The sequence below is a fragment of the Chenopodium album genome, chromosome 20, assembly GCF_948465745.1.
Source record: "Chenopodium album chromosome 20, dcCheAlbu1.1, whole genome shotgun sequence".
Taxonomy (NCBI): domain Eukaryota; kingdom Viridiplantae; phylum Streptophyta; class Magnoliopsida; order Caryophyllales; family Amaranthaceae; genus Chenopodium; species Chenopodium album.
Window position 1 is genome coordinate 3,975,660 of NC_137853.1, and position 23,300 is coordinate 3,998,959.

Below are 23,300 nucleotides of genomic sequence, written 5' to 3' on the forward strand. Positions count from 1 at the left end.
AAATGACCGTTTAAGGGCATATTGGATAGTTCCACCGACCCAATTTGACTCCCGTAGGATATTAGGGACCATGATAAATATCTCGGCAATTTTTATTTCCGGTCGAAAAAAGGTAAAAAAAATTACAAATTTGAAGGCTATCACGCTTTTTGAAGGAAATTTTGAGGTTTCGAGGCCCGGTGGCGAAAAGCCTTGAGAACCTAAGGAATACATCTCGGGGCCATATAACGCTGTTTGAAACCATATATGAGCATTAGATGTTGTCATAAACGTCCGTAGTAGGCTTGAGTTTACGAAATCACTACAAATTGTGAACGGGTAAAATGACCGTTTAATGGCATATTGAATGGTTCCACCGACCCAATTTGACTCCCGAAGGATATTAGAGACCATAGTAAGCATCTCGGCAATTTTTATTTTCGGACGAAAAAAGGTCAAAAAATTATGTAAATTGAAGGCTATGGTCCACGCTTTTTGAGGAATTTTGAGGTTTCGGGCCCGGTGGCGAAAAGTCTCTAGACCCTAAGTGATACATCTCGGGGTCAAATAATTCCGTTTGAAACCACATATGATCATTATATGATGTCATAAACGTCCGTGGTAGGCTTGAGTTTACGAAATCACTTCAAGTTGCGAAAGCGTAAAATGACCATTTAAGGGCATATTGGTTCGTTCCACCGACCCAATTGGACTCTTGGAGGGTAAAAGGGACCATGGTAAACATCTTAGCAATTTTTAATTCCGGGCGAAAAAAGGTCAAAAAATTAAAACATTGAAGGCTATAATCCACGCCTTTTTAGGAAATTTTTAGGTTTTGGGGTCCGGAGGTTAAAAGTGTTGAGACCCTAGGGAAATATATCTTGGTGTCATCTAATGCCGTTTGAAACCTTATATATATGATCATTATATATTGTCATAAATGTAAGTGATATGCTTGAATTTACAAAATCAGTTTAAGTATTGAACGGGTAAATTAACCGTTTAAGGGCATATTTGATGGTTCCACCGACCCAATTTGACTCCCGGAGGATATAAGGGACCATGATAAACATCTCGGCAATTTTTATTTCCGGTCGAAAAAAGGTCGTCAAAACATTACAAATTTGAAGGCTATAATCTAAGCTTTTTAAGAAAAATTTGAGGTTTCGGGGCCCGATGGCGAAAAGCCTTAAAACCCTAAGGGATACATCTCGGGGTCATATAATGTTGTTTGAAACCATATATGATGATCATTTTATGTTGTAATAAACGTCTGTGGTAGGCTTGAGTTTACGAAATCACTTCAAGTTGTAAATGGGTGAAATGACCGTTTATTAAGGGCATATTGGATAGTTTCACCGACCCAATTGGACTCTTGAAGGGTATTAGGGACCATGGTTAACATCTCGGCAATTTTTATTTACGGGCGAAAAAAGGTAAAAAAAATTACAAAATTGTAGGCTATAATCCAAGTTTTTTTAGGAAATTAGGAGGTTTCGGGGCACTGTGGCGAAAAGCCTTGAAACCCTAAGGGATATATCTCGGGGTCATATAATGTTGTTTGAAACCATATATAATCATTATATGTTGTCATAAACGTCCGTGGTAGGCTTGAGTTTACGAAATCACTTCAAGTTGTGAATAGGTAAAATGACCGTTTAAGGGTATATTAGATGGTTCTACACCGACCCAATTGTACTCCCGGAGGGTATTAGGTACCATGGTAAACATTTAGGCAATTTTTAGTTCTAGGTGAAAAAAGGTCAAAAAATTACAAAATTAAAGGCTATAATCCACGCTTTTTGAAGGAAATTTCGAGGTTTCGGGGCCCGGTTGCGAAAAGCCTTGAGACCCTAATGAATACATCTCGGGGTCATATAATTACGTTTGAAACCACATATGCTCATTATATGTTAATTGTTATAAACGTCCGTGGTAGGCTTGATTTTACGAAATCACTTCAAGTTGTGAACAGGTAAAATGACCGTTTAAGGGCATATTAGATGGTTCCACCAACCAAATTGGACTCTTGAAAGGTATTAGGGACCATGGTAAACATCTCGGTAATTTTATTTTCGGGCGAAAAAAGGTAAAAAAATTACAAAATTGAAGGCTATAATCCACGCTTTTTAAGAAAATTTTGAGGTTTTGGGGTTCGGTGGCGAAAAGTGGAAAAATTGAAGGCTACAATCCATCCCATTGTTCGAGTACAGGCTGGGTTCAGATCATTGTCGGTTAAGGTCGGGTCCTCGGGTCAGGTCAGTTTTTGACAGCTTTAGGGCTCAATACTTTTCGCCACCGGGCACCGAAACCTCAAAAATTCCTCAAAAACTGTGGATTATATAGCATTCATTTTTGTAATTTTTTTGACCTTTTTTCGCATGGAAATAAAAATTGTCGAGATGTTTACCATGGTCCCTAATACCCTCCGAGAGTTTAATTGGGTGAGTGGTACCATCCAATTTGCCTTTAAATGGACATTTTACCCGTTTTCGTACATGCCTCTCGTATTGGCTATAAGCTCTCACAGGACCTTTACGTTGCCGGATAATGGTCATTTATGGGTCTACACAATATTATATGATCCAGGTATTCATCTTGTAGTGTTCCGTGAAATTCCAACACCAGCTCCCGACACCTATTAAATCGCTCTGATTTCGCATATTATAGTAGAGTTGTCGATTCGGGTATTCAAGTCGGATTTGGGTTGGGTCAAATCATGTCTCGGGTTAAATTAGGATCTGGTTATGTCGGGTCAATCTAGCCTCATATCAAGTTCAAGTTCGGGTCAAGTCAATTACAGTTGTGTTTATTCTGGGTTGTTCACCTTTTTGGATATATGTCGGGTTCTATTCGAGCCAAATTCAGATCGAATTCAATTTCAGGTTCGGGTTGTGTGTGAGTCAGGTTTGACTAAGTTAATAGATGGTACATTCGGGTTCGAGTTAGTGTTGAGTTGAGTTTTGGTTCAAGTTCAATTCCAATAAATATTGATGTGCTCAACTTGAACCTATATAATTACGCCTACCATAATTTGATCGGTTTTATCAAGATTTTATTATATCTGTATGAGTAATAGAGAATAAAAAGGTATACAAGCTGAATCGGATTATGGGTTTACAGATTTGTACCAGTATAGAAATTGAACAAAAGGCATATAAATTTTATTAAATCTTCCATGACTCAGGTACAGGTTCTAATTGGATCGGGTACTAGTTCGGGTACAGATTGTTGTTAGGTCGGATTAAATCGGTTGACCGATACTTTTAGGTCGAGAGCATGTTCGGGTTCAGGTCAAAAAGTATAGGATCAAATCGGTTGTCCGTTAACATATGGTCAGGTTCAGGTCGGGGTTACAGGTCACTAGTTTCACCCCATTGTCCAGGTAAGGTTGGGTTCAAATCATTGCCGGTTCAGGTCGAGTTTTTGGATCGGGTCAGTTTTTAAGAGTGTAAAACATCACCCTAATGAAACACAAATACGGAGTAATATTGATTTAACCTTTGTGTATACGGATTAAAAAGGGAGAAGAGTGTAGAATACATAATGGGGCATTCTCTAATTCATTCATTGAATCATTTCGTGTGTTAATCCATTTGTTTGAAAACTTCGTCCTTCTTGTCGAAAAAAAAAAAAAAAAAAAAAACATTTCATCATTTCTCTATCAGTCAATTACAGCATCTGGTCATCTGGAAACATCATACAGTTTATTACAGTGTTTGTTTAAAGCTGGTAACTTGTGGGTTTCTTCTTCATTTCATCATTTTATCCAATTCCCAACTGTATGAACAACCTCTAATATGAAAGAAAAACTATAACAATTTCAACAAAGATTTCATCTTCTTAAAGATTTCCAATAATCTCCGAGCAAGAAATCATGAAATCTACAGCAGCCATTTTCTGCATTATCTTGCTCGTTATCCTTGTTCCTTTGTCTCAATCTCTTCCCTTTATTGTACTCCATGGTACGGCTCTCTCTCCAAGTTTATGCAATTTTCAGAACATAGTTGGTTACAATTGTTATATTGACTTTTATTATCAATTGTTTAATTACCCTTTTGCTTGAATTTAGTTTATTGTTGTGATTATGCAAGCTGAGGTGAGGGATTGAGTTTTTAATGTCATATTTTAGGTTTTGGTTGTACTGTTGATTAGAAAGAATATGCAAGATTAGTTCAGGGTTTGATGTCAGAATTTAGGTTTTTGGTTGCAACATACTGTATATTGTTAAGGGTATGAGTGAATTGGGGAGAGGGTGGGGCAAAATTATGTTACATGTGGCTGGTTGAATGATAATACAGGGTGATTGGTTAGGTTTTGGAGGATTGTTAATTCCGCCCTGCGGCTGCGGAGCTGCCGGAGCAACCGGCTTTGTGGTCTATTATGCAAATTGAGAACCAAAGTCAGTGACAATACTAATCAATTAATGGTGTAGGACCTTGGACTTACCGGAATACAGAGTAGAAAATCAAAATTCATATGGGATGAATGCCTATGGAGTGTAGAGTATATTGTTTTGACTTAAAAAAGAAGTGGCATTTAGTAATTGGAATATTGACATTGTTGTCAATATGTAGGGGGTGATACTTGACTAGTTTCTGGAGTGGATGAGATGGGTGTCAGTGCTTCATTTGGATTTTATTGTTATGATAGGTGTGATTGAAAGTGTATATGTAAATGGATTCGACTAAACCGATACCGTTATCGTGTGTTTGGTTTGAAGGCATGGTAACAATTACCACTACCTAAGGGTAATGGTTACCCCTCATTTGTTGCCTCTCAAAAACTTGAGTCTTGAGGTAACAAATACCCTTTCCATGGTTAAACCAAACAAATGAAAAGGTAATAGCTAAATGATTCATTTTCCCCCTCTTATTTGTTTCTTTTCCTCTCCGTTTCCATTTTCCGAACCAAACGCCCCCTAAATGTTTAAATGAGTGTCGAATTTATCTTCAACATGTGGAAAGTAGTCATGGACCCCGGGGGGGGGGGGGGGGGGGTGGTGGTTGGGAGAGCAGAAATTTTAGTTATAGGTGAAATGTAATTTTTCTGGTCCAATACTCCAATATACTAATGTTGTGGAGCCTTTCATACTTGGGGCAACCATTTCAGTTTCTTCAGAATTTTGGTGGTAATTTAGAAAGTACATGGGGACCTTACATAGTAACTGAAGCTTAGGATCTTACATGGCCCTTTAATTGCCTTAATATGTGTTCATCTCTCTATTCTTGGCAGTTTGGACTTTGGAGTGATGTAGTTGTAGTTTATGCTGGCGTGTGCAGAAATGTTTCATTCTCTTGTACTTTCTATAATTGCATCAAAATGTTAAGGAAACAAGACGTACGTGATTATCACTTCAATAGATAAGCCATCAATCCATCATTGAAGTCAAAATTATTTGTCTTCCCTTAACTTCCTAGTTCAAAATTTCTACTCTCACAATAGTAGATTTTCAGCTTTAAAAAACACAGTGACCTCTCTGTTGACGTTGGACATGAATTTTACAAGCGTATATAAATTTTAATCATATTTGGGTTATGGTAACTGTTTTGGAAGGAATATTTTTTTGAAGGTTCCCACATTTTACAGCATGCAATGGTGTAAGATTGATTTCACCTTTGGAGGTTTGTCTCTAAAGCAATTGCCACTATGTGTGTACTATGAAACGCGCATGTTTTGAACTTTTGATCCATAAGCATTCACTCCGTAGGTTACCCAAGTTTACCAATTGGGAAGAATGTCCAATAAAACAATGATATTTTTTTTATTTTTTTTTTTTTAAGAATCTAACAACTCAAACTATTGTGTTAAACCAACAAAAAAAACCGTACAGGTCCCTGTGCACCTTAATATGAAGTAATGACTAATATATTAAAGTCTCAGAAAAGCTGACTCTTCAGTACCTTCATTTTTCCATTGGTGGTTTCATCTAAGTCATGTCTTGCCTATTCATTACAGCTTACAGTGTCTGTTTTATTATTATTTTTAAGCTTCATTTGTGGTATTTTGGTATATATTTCATGTTCCAGTTGGCTGCTCAGTTTAGATGATGTATCTTGTAGGAATTGGAGATCAATGCAAAAATCGTGGAATGAAGCAGTTTACTAAGCTCTTGAGTGAGTGGTCAGGATCAGAAGGATATTGTGTGTATGCTCTCTCTCTTTCTCGGCTCATTTTGTGTTCTGAACCTTGGCCTGTTTGACTATTTGCCATCTTACTTATGTTTGTTTTCTGGCATGTTAAATTATGCCTGCTACTCTATCTGGTACCAAATTGCGATGAATTACACGTTAAGGATTTGGAAGTTTTGCAACAGATGAGATTGTTTTTTGAAAACTCAACCATTTTTTGATTTCGTACGGGAAGTCGGGAACAATGTTATTTTTTGTTAATCAGTTGATGTGTGCTGTGCACCTGTCATATTTAGTTGGAAATTCTGAATTTGATCCCTGGATAATAAGGTTAGGGAAAGAGGAATAAAATCAGGAGATAGCTGTATTGCCCAATTCTGATTGTATATAGTCAATAGCCTGAGAACACTTGTAAGATATTACTCCAGTAAACATCGGTTTGATTAGCTCTATATGTGGAGTGTGGAAATACCTCTACAATGAATCATGCACTTAGTATTCATCAGCTCAGAGTATGGATCTGAGAGGGTCAAAGGAATACTGTGACTGTGTCTTCCTTTTATCCATACTTAGATTCTCTTCAAGTCCTCAAATTTTTACCTGAAATTGATGCCATTGTCATGTTGTGGTCTCAAGCTCAGTTGCACTTGTAATGTATAGTTAAGGTCCAGCCAATACATAATTACATATGGTTATTTTCATGACTATTTCCTCTGTTGACCTCTCTTGTTGTCAGTCTATTTGAAAATAATGATGACACACACACTGCAGCCCTCTTTTTATTCAATTAGTTGGTATGTGTACTGATCCATCCCTATTCTTGTCTTTTGCTCAGAGAAATCGGTAATGGATCCTGGTTTTCCTGGTTTAATCCTCTTGAGGATCAGGTATAGTGAAATTGAAGCTGAGAAGCATTGAAACTTTATTTTTCTTATACTCAACCATATTTTAATTTAGATCTGTTTTTTCCTTGCAGACAAAAATTGTTTGTGACAAGGTGAGAAAGCTATTGGCACTTGGAAGTAACATGTGCAGGTTTGAAATTCGACTATCTGACTAACTTGTTTTTGATGTTCAACAGGTGAAGAAAATGAAAGAATTGAGTAATGGTTACAATATAGTTGGTCTGTCCCAGGTATTGTCATGCACTCTGCTGCCACTCTTGTATTGATTTGCTACAGTTGCTGAATTATGGAATTATGCATTATGTTCTTATTGTTCCCAAGATGAATTTAGGATACTGTATCTCTGTTCTAGTTTGACCTAAAATGGAAGACATTGCAAATTTGATCTGTCTATGATATTTTTCTAATGGTGTGTTGAACATCATCTTTCGACTATTTCTTTCTGAGAAATTTATACTTTATTGCTGTAGGGCAACTTGATTGGGCGAGGTGTTGTGGAATTTTGTGAAGGAGGGCCACCGGTAAGAATTAGGATTAGAAAATTATCAGATATTTGATTTTGGTTTATTAGTTTATTACATACGTAGCACATCTTGCATTTCTGTTCTTCTTCAACCTGTTCAAAATTTATAGTATGCTTTCTAAGAAATGACTTCATGCAACCATGGTGCCTATGCTTGTCATGTACTTCCTCATTTATGGTTCTGCCCCTGAATTTAGTATGAAATATTCCAAGTTGATGCTTGAAACAGGTTAGGAACTTTGTCTCATTGGGGGGGCCTCATGCTGGCATTGCTTCTGTTCCTCTTTGTGGTGTAAGTTTATTTTTCTCTATTTTTTTTATCTTCGTCATGATCACCTCAAATTGGATTGCATCGGTGAAGACTGCATGCTTGTTTATTATTGTATGAGCTATGTAATCTGTATTATGCCCTTACTAAAGTAAGATGCATTTGTTTGCAGGCTGGTTTTTTTTGTGAGCTTGCAGATGTGCTTATCAAATCTGAGATTTATTCAGATTATGTTCAGGTCACAACTGTTATAAAATTGACTTAACATGTTATTTCTGTTCAGAGTTCTGTATTTGCTTTGGTGCTTCTAATTATAGTCTTCACAAACTGAGCTTTATTTTTTCTTAACTGGGAAATCTTGTTGATTTTCAGGCTCATTTGGCTCCCAGTGGTTATCTTAAAATACCAAATGTAAGTGTAGTTCTACTATCTATCTCTTCAGTTGTATCTTACTTCTTTCGGTTGATTTTGATTAAATGCATTAGGCCTATGAAAGTGTCTGTAACTCTGTATGCAGTCATAAATTTGTATGTGGGATGGGCCACGCCCCAATTAAGGCTGCCCAATGCCCCAAACTTGGCTTATATAAGGTCAGGAAAGGGTCATGCATAATCAGCGGAACTTGTTCACAGGAGTTTTCTAGTGGAACCTTGTGAATCACGCTTCTCTCCCTCTCTCTCTTTCTCTCTTTCTGAATGCCCATAATGTCCTTTCTTGCTGCCAATTTATGCATCATCTAATCAATGTTATCTCTGTTTTTTCAGAATATGGATGGCTACTTAGAAAAGTGTAGATTTCTCCCAAAACTTAACAATGAAATTCCAGAGGAGAGAAATTCAACTTATAAGGAACGTTTCAGCAGCTTAGAAAATTTGGTGCTGATTATGGTACATAAGAATACTTTGAAATTTCTTGGTATTTTGCGGATTTTTATGTTGGTCGAAGTGTTATACGTGCAGCAATTTACTTACATTTTTTGCCATTACAGTTTGAGCATGACACAGTTCTGGTACCTAAAGAAACCTCTTGGTTTGGATACTATCCAGATGGCGCTTTTAGCCCTTTGCTAGCACCTCAGGAGGTATATTTTTCTTTGACACAGTTAGTCATCTAGCTCAAATATGCATAGAAGCATCAAGATCTGCATTATAAACCTGACTATCAATTGGCTTCATTGATAGTGTGATCTTTGCTGATTACTAATCTTTCTTTATTTTAATGCTTCATCAGTTCATCCCTACAAAACAGGCTTATTGGGCTCCTGAGGTCTTGTAGGTCTTGCACTTTATAAATCTTTATTTTTTACAAATTAATGGTCAATGAAAAATTTTTACTGGCTAGGTTCCTTGCAGTGGTGGAAGATATATGTTTTACATATTGGTATGTATGTATGTAAACCCTGTGCTTGCCTGGCATAAACATGATAACAATGAAGAAGAGTTTGAATTAGCATCATATAGTTATCGGGTTATCCAGAAGGCTAACAAACTTAATCTTTGGAAGAAAACTGCATGCCCTTTACCTATTCATGCATTGATGTATGGTGGTTCATTACCAGATTACCAATGTTACGTGCTAGCTATTTAACTTTCTATCGTACTCTGCGATCTCTTTCAATTAATTTTGTGATTGAGATTGTTTAACTCCTGGACTGGAGTTTCCGCCAGCTATTCTCAGTCTATGTGATCTTACATATCATATTGTTGCGTGTAATTGTACATCAGTAGTTTGACGTTCCTCTACCTCTTTGTTTGTGTGTATGTGTTGCAGACAAAGCTTTACACTGAAGATTGGATTGGTTTAAAAACCCTTGATGTTGCTGGTAGAGTTAAGTTTGTTAGTGTGGCTGGGAATCATCTTGGAATCTCACATGAAGATATGAAAAAACACGTTGTTCCCTACTTGAAGAGTCAAGACGAGAAGTACAGTTACAAGTTCAAGATTGCGCGTGGATTTACAAGAAGGCTGAAAACTCAAAAGCAAGAGAGTTGATGAAGTGTTCATCCCTTCACAGTTGTGGCTTTTGTTAATCACTGATTTCTGTGAAGTTCTTGTTGGGGATTTTACAGGATCAGTGAATTTATGTGATTACTATAGACCACGGTCCTTGAATCATAAGTACAACTCAATTCCTTTGCAATTGGATTGCAATATTCTGTGTATAACTATTGAAACTATACATATCATGTAACTCCTTTAGGCCAGAAATTTCCTAAGCAGTCGTATATTGTCTTCTTCCAATTAACAAGATATATACTGTAGTAATTATGTATACAAAGTATTCTATACTCAGTATTAGCTAATCCTTTTCACTACATTGTTTCTTTGAATCTGCTATGAATCTAGCCAAGTGTTTTTCTTACATGAACAAGGTGAATATCGGTTGTACGTTGTACGACTTGTACCTTGGGCATACTAACCTAAGAGTACAAGACAACTCTGGTTCTTAGTGAACAATGATGATCGCTGGGTTAAAGAGCCAAAACTACATGTTTACCCAAGGTCATCCCCATTCTTGAGTCGTGGCTAAGTTGCAAATCATGAAGGCTGGTCACGATACTTGGTTAGATAAGTTGGTATTAAATATTGGTAAATAAGTATGGCTGCACCACAAGATTTCAGATACTCAAGTTGAAAACCATAATGGGTAGGTAAGGAAATTCAAAGCTTGAGCAACAGAACAATTTCCAGTTTAATCTCCTATGGAGGAGAAGGTATCTCTTGTCCGTTGTTTTGCAAACTGCATATAATAAATTGATGGTTTTAATAGAAGTGACGTGAAAGATGTGTCTTTACCTATTAATGAAAGTAAGATTGAGGTTTCTGCAATGGTCTATACAAAAATTAGTGAACTTACACCACTTATCAGTTATGTGGGTCGAGTAGCTGCCATTGAAGTTTTTACTGCTTGGATCTCCTGCTGTGTTTCATTCATTTCACAAACCCACATGCATGTATAGAAAATATATTCAACTTTTGATCTGAACAAATTGACCCTAGGTACATCACATCAAACCATAAACAGGACATGTATTTCCTAATGTTGTGATTAAATCAGTAAATGCAAGGGACTCAGAAACAACTGAAATTAATTGCAATTTTTCAGTACAGAATGTTATTGCAGAACCAGGGATTATAGAAATGTACAGCAGTTTGCATCATGATCTATAGAGCACAAGCATGAAAGAATTTTAGACACGAAAAACCTGCACTTGTTTCAGCTGTCACACAAATGGAGCATAACCAAGTTATTTACACGAATTAGATACTGAATTCAGGGGTGCAATTAGATCCCCATATTTGTCAAGACCTTGTCATATTAGTATACTACTATCCCTGGCAGTGGCACCTCCAAAAAAGCAAATATAGGAAGAAGAAAAGAGGTTTAAATAAACAAACAGCTGAAACAGGAGTAATATGAATCAGATAATAACTTGAAATTTGTACTTCTGCCAAGCAACCTTAAAAGTTCAAAATAATTTCTTAAGCAAAATAAATTACATGTAAGGAAATGAAAGTCGCTGCTAATCCTGACTAGCCTTAATGTTTTTGAAGCAACTTATGATATCATCATCGAGAACTTCAGAAAAAACCTCTCTCTCAACATAAGTGGTCAATGAATCATATAACTGTTGGCTACCTACACTATTCAGCAGCTTAAACTTTACATGGTTCATACCAGAAATCGTTCTCTCGATGCTTGGAGTTGCCACAGGGAGAATTAACATTAACTTCACAAGCAAATAGACAGCCCAGTACACATCGTGCTTTCTTGTTTCCACAAGTTTCACTGAAAGCTCCCTGATGTCCTTCAAATTCCTGAATCTATTATCACTCCTCATGTCGGTGATAAAGTTTTGAAGTTGATACTCAAGGCCCATCAAATCAACAGAGGAAAATTCATTGGGGTAAAACTTGGCAAGTTTGGTCAATTTCTGCTTGTCAAAAGAAGAAAAGCAATCAGCTGGGTTCAAGCAAGCCATACAAGAAAGCAATTCCATACTTATCTCATCAAACAAATTGTTAAGCTCTTGAATGCTTTTGTCAATAACACTGAAATATATATTTCCTCGAAAATAATCAAGATTTGTGCCAGGATCGACAAAACGCTTACACCTTCCAGATGGATCATGATCAGCAGTCATATCAGGAACTTCAATGTCATTTTTTACACAAAATGAAGACACTTCATTCAAGAGTTTTTCCCATCCACTATCTGATCTCATTTTTTGAAATTGCTCCTTAACCACAGAAACAAGGATAATGATATTAGCAATACCACGATCCCTACTTTGCAAAGCACGATGTAGCACATCCGTGTACCCTAATACGTGCATCATCAAGTGTGCCACAAAAACAAATTCAAATGATAAAAATGAGTTCAAAAGCCTTTCAGCTTTCACTCGATATTCTACTTTTGAGATCTCAGCAATCAGGTCAAGGACATCCAGGATTGTAGGAAACATGGTAACAACATGCAAAAGGGTTTTGAAGTGATCATATTCCCAGCTGTCATAAGGTCTCTGTAAGCCAAACTCTTGAATCACATCTTTTCTATTCTCAAGCTCACAAGATCTCAGCGCCTCTAGAACTTTTTGAGCCTGAGCTTCTTGAAGCATTTCTACTCGTGTACAAGATTCTCTAATCAGGCTCATCAAATCAGCAAGTCTCATAAATACTGCAATACAATCGGCACACTTTCCAGCAGCATTTACAAGTGTCAAATGAATATGGTGAGAAAAACAATGAAAATGGTATGCAGATTGAGATTCTTTCATTATCAAAGTCTTAAGGCCATTAATATCACTATTCAAGTTACCAGCCAAATTATTTGCCCCGTTGTAGCTCTGCCCATGAATCTTACACGGACTCAGTGAATGCTCCTTAAGCAAAGAATCAATGGCATCCTTACATGACTCAGGAGCGAAACCATCAACCCCCACAACTCCAAGAAACCGTTCTATTACCATACCCTTTTTATCAACATAACGCAAATAGAGAGACAAATGATACTCATGAAATTTATCATGAGACCCATCTGCTATTATTCCAAAGTAGTCATCATCGAGGTCTTGAACAATAAGCTTAGTTGTTGCTTTGGCACAAGCAGTGATGAGCTTTTTCTGAACTTCGTGGTTTGTAATCCGATAATGTTCCAAAGCATTTTCTGAAATAGCCTTTTGATAATCTTCATTGAACGAACCTAACAACTTGATAAGTTCAAGAAAATTCCCTTCGTTATTAAAATCCCACTCCAAGCGCTCCTCCTGACCACAACAATCCAACCCTTGGCGCAGCAGAAACCTCAAACTCTTAAGAGACATGGCCAAGCAAGCATCATACTCAGTTTCAACAAGTTGATCCCTTTCAACAAGTTGGCCATTTTCGGCTAATGGTATTTTATCAGCATTCGAATTACCTGATTCCATTCCGGTTCCTTGACTATTTTGCGATGAAGAAGACGAGTCTCCATCATCATCTCCATCTCCATCTCCATCTCTATCACTGTCTTGAGTTGCATTTGGTAAAGCAGGAGTCACCTCCAAAGCTTTAAATTTCTTCTGAAACATAGACACTAAGGTAATTTCTGGCTTTGTTTTCCTTGATTCTGGAGTGTCATCCATCACATCCTAATAAAATATAAATTAAATTTAATAAATTCATTAAGAATCACCGTCACAAACCTTATCATTCTCCAAAATAGTGATAAATGCCAACCAATTCCATATTTCCTTTACAAACATTCTACAAGTACTAACCACAATTTTCAACTAATTGGACTAAATTGCACCACATTTGAAGTTTCGGGTTCGCCAATGCACAACTTTGATCATCAATATCTTTAATTTTTTTTAGTTAGAAGTTATAAAATTTGACATTTTGAAATAGACGTATATATTGACACATCTATCAAGATCCCATGTAAAAGAAATTTATACCCAAAAATCACAAATGATGATCAAACCATCAAAGACGAGGCCATAGTTAGTGTAAAAGTCCAAAGGGCACAACTAAAAAAACAATGGAAAAAGTCTAAATTATGCAATATTCAAGACAATTGTAAAACATCTGAAGTAATTTACTTTAGAAAATAATATCAGTAATTAACAAGATACAAACTTTACAAAGCATAAAACTTTAATTAGACAATATAACACACCAAAATTGAGCAGGGTATTAGGGTTAAAAGATTACGATTCTTCCTCAAATTATTGCTTTAAATTATATAAAAATTGCAGATAATGATAGTGCAATAGAAAACAATAAAGCATGAAAAATGACAACATACGAAAGAATTCAAAAATTAGTGAAATGGAAATTGTGGGTATCACCTGACCTAATCGGGCGGCAGAGATGAAAGGGCCCTAGCTGCGGAAGATTGAGCGAATGTGACTGTAGTTTAAAGTTTAGTATGTACTGTAGGACTCTCGGTAATGAACTAATGACTAATGAGACTATATTGTAATCCGTACAATGTATTAATGTATGATGTAAACGAAGTGTCAAAAATTAGACTCGACTCAACCCAATTTCACCTCACTGAATTAGAGTATTAGACTCACTTTTTTTTTGGCAGTTAGAGTATTAGACTCACAGCTCACTTACTTGAAGTGATACCTAACATACCGAGTACTAACTAGATAGTTCGGGTGTTGGGTGTGAGGAAGGGAGGTTGATTGGTATCACAAGTATATGGTTACATTAAAATTTTGACGTTATTTTTAAAATTCCTTTTGATTATCATTTGTAATACATTAAAAATATATTTATCGGGTGAAATCTTGTTACATTTATCTCACTATTTATCTACCAAAATATCATATTTAAATAATTTTTTATTTTTTAGAAGATAATAATGACAATCTTGCTAACAAGTGAGGAATAGGATGCAAGTAGAGTAGAACAAATTATGCGTACTCCGGAAATTGTTATTTGTTTTTGTTTCTACGATACTCAAGAATTTGGACAAATTCATAGATATAAAATAAATAAAGAGGTAAATCAAAGTGCATGCAACTTGAATTCCATACCAAAAGTAAAGAAAATGGTGCTTCGTTTACTATCTTTCATCTTTATAGTCACTTTGGTCGCTTATATCGAATACATCCCCACCTCAATCTCTCTTCCATTCATAGTCATCCATGGTACTATAACATTTGTCTAAATTGTGTATCAACTTGAAACTCAATATCGAGCAATAAAAAAAAATGGAGGGAGTGATTTAGCGTTACTCAACTTTATTATCTTGTTTTATATCCTTTACAATCATTTGTTCCTTTATCTTAATGGTGATATATTTCAGTACGGTATATCATCTGTTAGTCTGACTGCAGCAATCCTGGAAGAATTTTACTGACAATTTGGATTCTTATACGCCTGTTTCATATAGTTATTGTGTGTTTGATAATGTTTTTTGGTTTGATGTAGGCATTGGACAAAAGTGTACTAATCAGAAAATTGTCGAGTTCACTAAGCAGTTAAGTGAATGGTCAGCTGCTGAAGGATACTGCATGTATGCCTGTTTGCTTTCCATCTTCATTTCATATGTATACACTTTTTCATCATACATGGCTTTGCTATTAAAGAATATTCAATCATGTATACCCTCTGGTTATGCACATAACTTCTGTCAGTAGCTTACTAGCCTCGGTAACTTCATACATGTGGTTTGTCATGCTCTTCAGAGAAGGCAATGGAGGATTTAGGTCTTGGCTTTTACCCTTACAGGATCAAGTGACAGATGCTTGCAGCAAGGTGATCGACACAGCTTCAGAGTTACTATCTGCCATTCTGTCTGCTTAATTAGGGAATCAACATTTTATGATAAAGTGTTTGATAAATGCATGTTTGCTGTTAAAACAACAGGTGAAGCAGATGAAAGAGCTTAATAAGGGTTTTCACATTGTCGGTCTTTCTCAGGTTCTATTGCTCAATTTGATGCTTCATTTTGTCAATTGTATATTGCCTTTAATCTTTTCTCATTTGTACAAGAAACTGTTACCTTTGCATAAAGTTTCTAATGTTCCGGATCAGCTGTCCTTTACTAAGCTGCTACATTGCAAACTTGCAGGGGACCTTAATTGCAAGAGGCATAATAGAATTCTGTGACGGAGTACCACCTGTAAGAACAATTTCATTATAAATTCTTAGCATACAACCATCCCTTCTTGGGTGATGATCTTGTAATTCTGGCGTTTTTATAAAATCAAACAGGTAAAGAACTTTATTTCATTAGCAGGACCGCATGCAGGAACTGCTTCAGCTCCTTCCTATCCTGTAAGCATCATTTTTTTTTTTTCAATTGGTACTTACACGTAAATTGTAACAATGCATTCATGGATTTTCTAATTGTGCAATCGAGTTTTCATCTTACATTTTTTAGTGAGCAACTTTGGATGAGAATAGGTCAATAATATGCACACTTCAGGGTTTTAGGCTTTTGGCAAACTGCAGTTCAAACAGATTGTGACATGCTTGGTTCAATTCATCTGCAGCTTAGAGTCATGGACTCTGCAGCAGCAAAACTTATCAAATTTGTCATCTACAGAAATTTTATCCAAGCAAGCATCTTTCTCACCTCCTTGATTATTACAATTTCATCCATGGATAACAACTTTATTCTTCGCTTACAGTTAATGTTATGCCAGTACCTATTCATTCAGCTTCTGATCAAGAAAATGCTTCCTGTCTTAAGAAAAACAATCCTGTTGTTTCTTTGAAATGCAGAATCATTTGGCTGCCAGTGGTTATTTCAAAATTCCAAATGTGAGAAAAGTTTCAACCAACTCATGCTGTCTACTTTGATGCCAGAGTATACAAAGCATCTAAAATTCAGTTTTCGTACCCTGCATGCAGAATATTGCAGTATATCTGGATAAATCAAAATTTCTTCCAAAGCTTAACAACGAAATACCAAATGAAAGAAAGTTGACCTACAAGAATAGATTTAAAAGTTTAGAGAACTTGGTTCTTATTAAGGTGAGCTTAAGCTAAAATTCTTATAAGCAGTAAACTACATGATGTGTTATAAAAAAGGTGACACCCCTTTGTATGATCAAATAGTTTGACAATGATAAAGCTCTAAAACCTAAGGAAACCTCGTGGTTCGGGTATTATCCTGATGGTTCCTTCTGCTCTGTGTTTCCTCCTCAACAGGTGAATTTGCTTCTGTCAGCCTTACTTTTTTATTATTGTATTCTCCTTGTCTGGTTAATATGTTCTTTTTCTGAAATGAAATCTTTCTGTTTCAAAAATTTATATACTTTCTGAAGGAGCAAGTTTTAGGTAACACTAGATAGCAAATTGTGCAATCATTGATTTACTTGATGTTTTGGGAATGCAGACAAAGCTTTATGTTGATGATTGGATTGGTTTAAAAGCACTTGATGATGCAGGAAAGGTCAAGTATGTAAGTGTACCAGGAAATCATCTAGCAATGTCACAAGACGACATGAAAAAATATATTGTTCCCTACTTGAAAGACTCAAAGATTGTGCAACAAAATTACAGAAGTGGTACCTTATTAGAAACCCAAACAGATGATAATAGGTATTGTTCTAATGACCTGAGTGCAGTACTGCTTAAAAGTAAACAAAACCACGACATTTCTTACTGAGTGCAGTAATGCTTATAAGAAATCAAACCTGGCCTACGACATCTCTTAGAGTCGACTGCTTTGACCTTCTTCAGAAGATGGCATGGCATCATGGCACTGTGAAAATATGCCTTGATAGATGTTTCCTGTTCAGAGTTCATCTATATTCAATCAATAAACCAGCTTGTAAATTTTGGTGACAATTTGCATTAGTATGGTCTTTCATGAACTGTTCTCAGCCTCTAACATACCATTGCTAGCATAATAACTCACATCATGTTATTGTACATTGAATCAAAATGAAAAGTAACATCTCATACTTACTCTTTGAAGCATGAATATGCGATAAGCCAGCCAAGGACAACCTAAACCTGCCTACTCGAGGTAACTGGAACAGAAATTGAAACATAGGATATCAAATATATTTGATGCAATTACAAGACCATCATCTAATAGCATCTATACACACATGAATCTCTACAGTAGCTCAGTAAGGCTGCTCACTTATCTAACGAGCCTTGAAGGCGGAGCTACCCTGCCTAGGAATTTATCAATTGCAACCTTCTGTTGGATAAGGAAACAAAACCAGAAGAAAAGCATGGTTTAAGCCGCCTGACTGACGAGCAACACAGACCTTGCTAGAAAGTCACAATCAGATCAGCCAATATCTGACTACCTTCAAACAACACACAGGCTTACAAATTACCAGATATTATCACCGCAGTTAAGAAAAGATATAATCAGAAGAAGCTTTGAGCTTCTGACTGTGATATCCTTATGCTTAACCACCATACATTTTCCCTTCCAATGTCAAAGACTATAATGTGTCTGCACCTACACGGCCATTTACATATTCCTGTACACTAAGGAATTGTATGCCGCCACATTTTTCATATTACTGCAACATACTCGTCTTGAATTAATAGTGACGCATACAATTTTAAGATATTCAGAAAAGAAGTATCACTTTCTTGACATAGTTTCAGTTTATGATTACATTTGTAAAATGAAGTACTTGGTATGTCTACCCAAAAATAAGGGATGGTATGATGATAGATACGAAGTATAATATACGTAGTACGTAACTATTAAATAGGGTATCTTTGTGGAATTATGTGATACGATAATAATCAGAGGTTGGACTATATGTCAATTGATTCCAGACAGATGACAGAGGGAGTGCGATAATTTAGTTTTTGAAAAGATAACCCTACAGTACTTAGGTTGTGCAATAAAATAGATGTGCAGATTACATCATTCCAATACATTACTGATTACTCAGGAGTTTGGACTTATACATGTTGGCGTCATTTGGAGACTGAAGCAGTATTTAAATTATCAGAGAATAAATGGCAAGAAAACTACGTTCCCTCTTAATTAACAACTTGGCTACATCACTTACATGGCATAGATTACAGTTCATTCACGATCCCTGGAGGAACCTCATGGTTCGGGTAACGTGATGCTTCAGTTCTATTTCTACATTATTACCACAGCATACAGGGCCTTTGAGTGTCTTTAGTACGAGTATAATACTTCATCTGTTTCTTTTAATAGTATTCGAAACCATATACGTTGATGGTCATATAAAAAGTTGTGGTGGCCTTGAGTCAATGATGAGGCATATAAATAGGTGGACGATTCAAACAAACCAAGCGGACTCCCGGATTTCATGAAGCATGAGGAGACACCTTCAAAACCATCTTTTTTAAAATGTAAATCTCTTTCAAAATGGGAAAACCATCAATCTACTTGATAACAAAGAAATGCAGACAAAGCTTTACGTTGAAGATTGGAAGATAAAGCCACACAAGAAGCAGACAAGGTCAAGTATGCAAGTGTACCAGGCCTGACGATGTAAAACTTTGGATTGTATAACGCGATGACTAGTTGACGTGATGATCAACAACTAACCGAAAATCAAACATATTGAAGGCAAACTGGCAATGTACTATAAAAGATCAGGTGGTAGGAATGTCCAAGACCCCATTACAGTTCCAGAAGCAGGCTTCTTTGCATCACCAGGCACAGAAAATTCTTCCATCACCATACAAGGCTTTTTTTAGTGAATTACTTTTAACCTTGAACAAATCATATCGATGCTTTTAGATTATAAGCATATACTTCATACTTGCTTGCAATACCGCCACTATGTAATAGCCTAATGGAGCAAGAGTAGAGCTCCTCCTAAAGAATCCTAACTAAACATTTGACAATTCTATAAAAAGAAAGATGATATTTACAAGGGAAAGCAAGGCCAGGCCGAGCTAAACCCACAATTTTTATTAGCCTTCTCATATTTACCAGGGCAGGAGTTAGAAAACAGGGTATCAAACATCTTTGATTTTGACGCAAATACATGATCATCTTAATACACATGGATGTCTACAGTAAGGCCACTTATCTGGTCTGCCGTGATGGTGCAGCTACCCTGCCTTAGAAGCTGCTCCTCAGCAATCTTCTGCTGGGTGTGGCAACGTAGCCAGAAGCAGGAAAGCCTGGCAAGAGCTGCCTGGCCAGCAACACGTGCCTTGTAAATTACACTCAGATCTGCCAATATCTGACTATCTTCAACACTCTGCTTACTTGAATCATAACCGTCGAGATCGGATTTCGTCACCACCACTACGGAGCAATCATCAAATTCAAACAAGTTGCCCACTGGAGGAAGCCCTGAGCTTCTAATTATCAAATTATTGCATGATTTTGAGCTACAGCTCTTCAACTTATAATTGTAATAATCCTTGACAGCCTACAATCATCAATAAATGTGCAACACAAATATTCAATTTTAATCCAAAGCAAATATGTAGTCAACTAGTATAAAGGGCAATTGAACAAGGCAAGTCAGCAATAAAGTACCTGCCACTGGATTGAAGCAAGCTGAACCCTTGGTCTGATGGATCTCACATAGCTATAAGCATCCTCAGGAGTCATTTGCTTGTGTTGCACCTGCACACGAAACATAAAATATGAAGCAAAGGCACAGTAGCAGTTATTTAATCAACTCAGGTACTTAGTGAAGTAAAGCCCAGACCAGGTAACATAGGACAATTGTGGTGCTACGGCCTCTACCAGCTTTACAGTGTACATAGGTCATCCACCCGCGAGACGCATTTCCTTTGAAAATGACAGTTAAAGGAGTAAGCACAATAAAAATCACTAGAGTAAGGAAGAACTATATTAACCAGATCTCAGTGTCAAGACCGCACAACATAAGCCGTAATCAGGGTTGCAGAACACATGTTCAGCACACAATGCTTTGAATCATGAAGTCCAATTTAACATTTCAAAGAATTAATATATCAATAATATGAAAGTTGAGTAAATAAAACAACTTACTATGAATGAAGTCCACAGCTTGGCATATATCATTCATTGAGGGAGCAAAGAGATAGTCTCTAGTAGGAAGCACAAGGTGATAAATGCCATGAGCCTATCATGTTCAATAATTACAACAGAGTTAGCAGTAATAAAGATTAAGGAGAAGAAATGGCAATAATAAACAAAATGCACATTTTTTAAAGAATCAAAAACGATATAGAGCATCCGACTAAATGCAAAATCAGGTATTAAGTAATATGTCTGACCAATATTAACAACGGGAATAGGTAAAACAAAAATTCCTGCAAAAACTCCATGTTCTATCTAGATTTTTCTCATCAAAAAAAGGTAAATGAATGTAATAATAGAACACCTTTATTTTCTTTTAAATTAATTAGACAGAGCAAAAGTGGCATGCTGACAAAGAGGAAGTTTGAAGAAGAAAAGTGTGAAATGACGTAGAAAGAGAATTGCGAAGAGATAGAATGCATATGTGGAACAGGTGAAAAGTACTTGCATGTAATAGAGGCAGAAGAAGAAAAACGTCTCATTAAGAGCAAGATGATGTTGTTGTAGTAAAAGCAAGATGTTAATAGAAGGAAAGTACACATAGATGGAAAATAATTAGAGAGATGAGATAGCATACATAAGGGGAGGTCATATTTATAACGACATAATCTTTCCAAACAAAAACTTTCGAGACAAGAAAACAATTTGAAGCACATTTCCACACTTAGAAGACCAGAGGAAAGTATTTTGAAAACTTTTAATACACAAGTTAATGCAAGAACACAGCCACAAATAAATTGGCCCACACTCACATGATAGAGAGATGTAGGAACCAAAGTCTCATAAGGTTCATTTAAAGTGATCACTCCGTGTACACCAAGCTCCTTCAATCGCAAAACGTCACTGGGGAATGGAACAGCACCTAGCAACACAAACTGGAGGCACTCAAGTTAGAAATAAGAAAAACGCCAAAAGAAACATTAAATGAGTAAAATTTCTTCTTTTTATTTCCACATTATGGTTGATAAATGCAGCCATTCAGGTAACTTTGGTGTCATGATAGGCTGACACTCCTAACAGCACATCACACAACATTAGGATTGTCTGTAAGCATCAAAGGAAAAAGTAAAACCCACAAAACAAAGTCTCACAAGAACTGAATAATAATCAGCGTTAAACGCCCCAAAACTTCATTGGCGATTCATGTACCGCTTTGCGGGATGCAGGAAAGACTAATATCTTCACTTGCTCCAATCAATACCAATCACATCCTAACTAGGATGCATATTAAGCAATACTATTGAACAATCTAAGGCATAATTATTAATGCCTAGTTTTATGGTAACAACTTAAAACCGTGTTATTGAATTAACAGTTTATTACATGGAAATGATCGCATTACTGCACGATTATTAACCTTCAAAACATTTATTTAGAGGGAAAAACACTAAATCAATCCCAAGTCAATTTGACCGGCAAATGGCAATGTAAATGGTGTTTGGGCATGAATTTCACGCCAATAAAAGGTATTCGGTTGTTTATTGATTGTTATTTGACAATAACATACAACCAACAAAATTCAAAAGCCTGAAAATTAACAGAAAAATCAATTCATCAAGTTGAACCCAAAGTTTACAAAGTGAAAATGGTGCTCATCAGCTTCTTCAGAGCTCAAACAAATCAAATCTTTACAAAATTCAAAACATTTGACCATATCTCAAACGATCACAGCCTTCCAAACTAGATAGTTTCAATTATACAATCTTAATTTCCACAAAAAATACATTCAAGACTGGGTAAAATCTGCAACAGGGCCAAATTACACAAAAATTAAAATGAACAAATTAAAATAACAAAAATGATCATCAATCAGAGCACTAAAACCGATCGAAAAATGATCAAATCATCCTTGTTTTCAAGATATTTATTAATAAACAAGCAAATTGCACAAAAAAGAAGCTTAATCGATAAAAAAAATATACATATATATGTAAAAAAGATACCTTATCAATCCGATCCCACCAACGAAACTCAGACTGAACTTTGTTCCTAACAACGTTGTAAACCAAAGTAGGATAAAAGAGGGCACGAGCACCAGCTCCGATCAACACCCTTTTGGTATCCCAAGCGACGACGTTTGGATCATCTCCAGAAACCCTAACCCTAGAATCATCGAAAAAATCATTAATCTTCTTCTCCGATTGACATCCCACCACCTCTTCCGGTTCAAAATCCTCAATATGCATATCAACAACAACAATAAATAACCCTAAATTTACAGCTGAAAGATCCAAAACCCAAAAATCAATAAATAGAAAACACCGATCAAAACCAACCCTAATCGTTAGAAATCGACATAATTACAATCGAATCGTCGGAAATTAAGGTGAAAGCAATAGAATTGTGAAGAAATCGTAAACAAAAAAAAAAAAAAAAAAATGGTATGATCAGGAAAGAGAGAGAAAGAGGAAGGTAAAGGAAAGACTCCACCTAAAATGCTCAACCAACACTGAAACCGAAAGGTGAGGAGAGAGAAAATGAAAAAAAAGTGGGAGAGTCAAGAGTG

The 23,300-nt window shown here is 36.2% G+C and overlaps 4 protein-coding genes across 4 annotated transcripts; 2 read left to right on the top strand and 2 right to left on the bottom strand.

Moving 5' to 3' along the window:
* The first annotated feature begins 3,596 nt into the window (after window positions 1-3,596).
* Window positions 3,597-10,121, top strand: LOC145596474 (uncharacterized). The gene is made up of 12 exons (XM_081652640.1): window positions 3,597-3,944; window positions 6,042-6,126; window positions 6,946-6,997; window positions 7,087-7,107; window positions 7,192-7,245; window positions 7,486-7,536; window positions 7,768-7,830; window positions 7,979-8,044; window positions 8,179-8,217; window positions 8,571-8,693; window positions 8,795-8,887; window positions 9,577-10,121. The coding sequence occupies exons 1-12, from the start codon at window positions 3,857-3,859 to the stop codon at window positions 9,796-9,798; spliced, it is 957 nt and encodes a 318-aa protein (XP_081508766.1). The 5' UTR covers window positions 3,597-3,856; the 3' UTR covers window positions 9,799-10,121.
* Window positions 10,122-11,330: 1,209 nt separating this feature from the next.
* LOC145599212 (uncharacterized) lies at window positions 11,331-14,225 on the bottom strand. The gene is made up of 2 exons (XM_081655616.1): window positions 14,144-14,225; window positions 11,331-13,436 (listed from the first exon to the last, which is right to left on the bottom strand). The coding sequence occupies exon 2, from the start codon at window positions 13,428-13,430 to the stop codon at window positions 11,331-11,333; it is 2,100 nt and encodes a 699-aa protein (XP_081511742.1). The 5' UTR covers window positions 13,431-13,436; window positions 14,144-14,225.
* A 626-nt stretch (window positions 14,226-14,851) lies between these two features.
* Window positions 14,852-17,422, top strand: LOC145599213 (uncharacterized). Its single transcript, XM_081655617.1, has 11 exons — window positions 14,852-14,951; window positions 15,235-15,319; window positions 15,492-15,561; window positions 15,673-15,726; window positions 15,878-15,928; window positions 16,021-16,111; window positions 16,324-16,367; window positions 16,534-16,572; window positions 16,663-16,785; window positions 16,870-16,962; window positions 17,150-17,422. Exons 1-11 carry the CDS (start codon window positions 14,852-14,854, stop codon window positions 17,420-17,422), a joined length of 1,023 nt encoding a protein of 340 aa, XP_081511743.1.
* Window positions 17,423-19,330: 1,908 nt separating this feature from the next.
* On the bottom strand, window positions 19,331-23,300 carry LOC145597557 (phosphatidylglycerophosphate phosphatase PTPMT1-like). The gene is made up of 6 exons (XM_081653749.1): window positions 22,738-23,300; window positions 21,547-21,669; window positions 20,744-20,837; window positions 20,439-20,521; window positions 20,264-20,353; window positions 19,331-20,153 (listed from the first exon to the last, which is right to left on the bottom strand). Exons 1-6 carry the CDS (start codon window positions 22,978-22,980, stop codon window positions 19,770-19,772), a joined length of 1,017 nt encoding a protein of 338 aa, XP_081509875.1. The 5' UTR covers window positions 22,981-23,300; the 3' UTR covers window positions 19,331-19,769.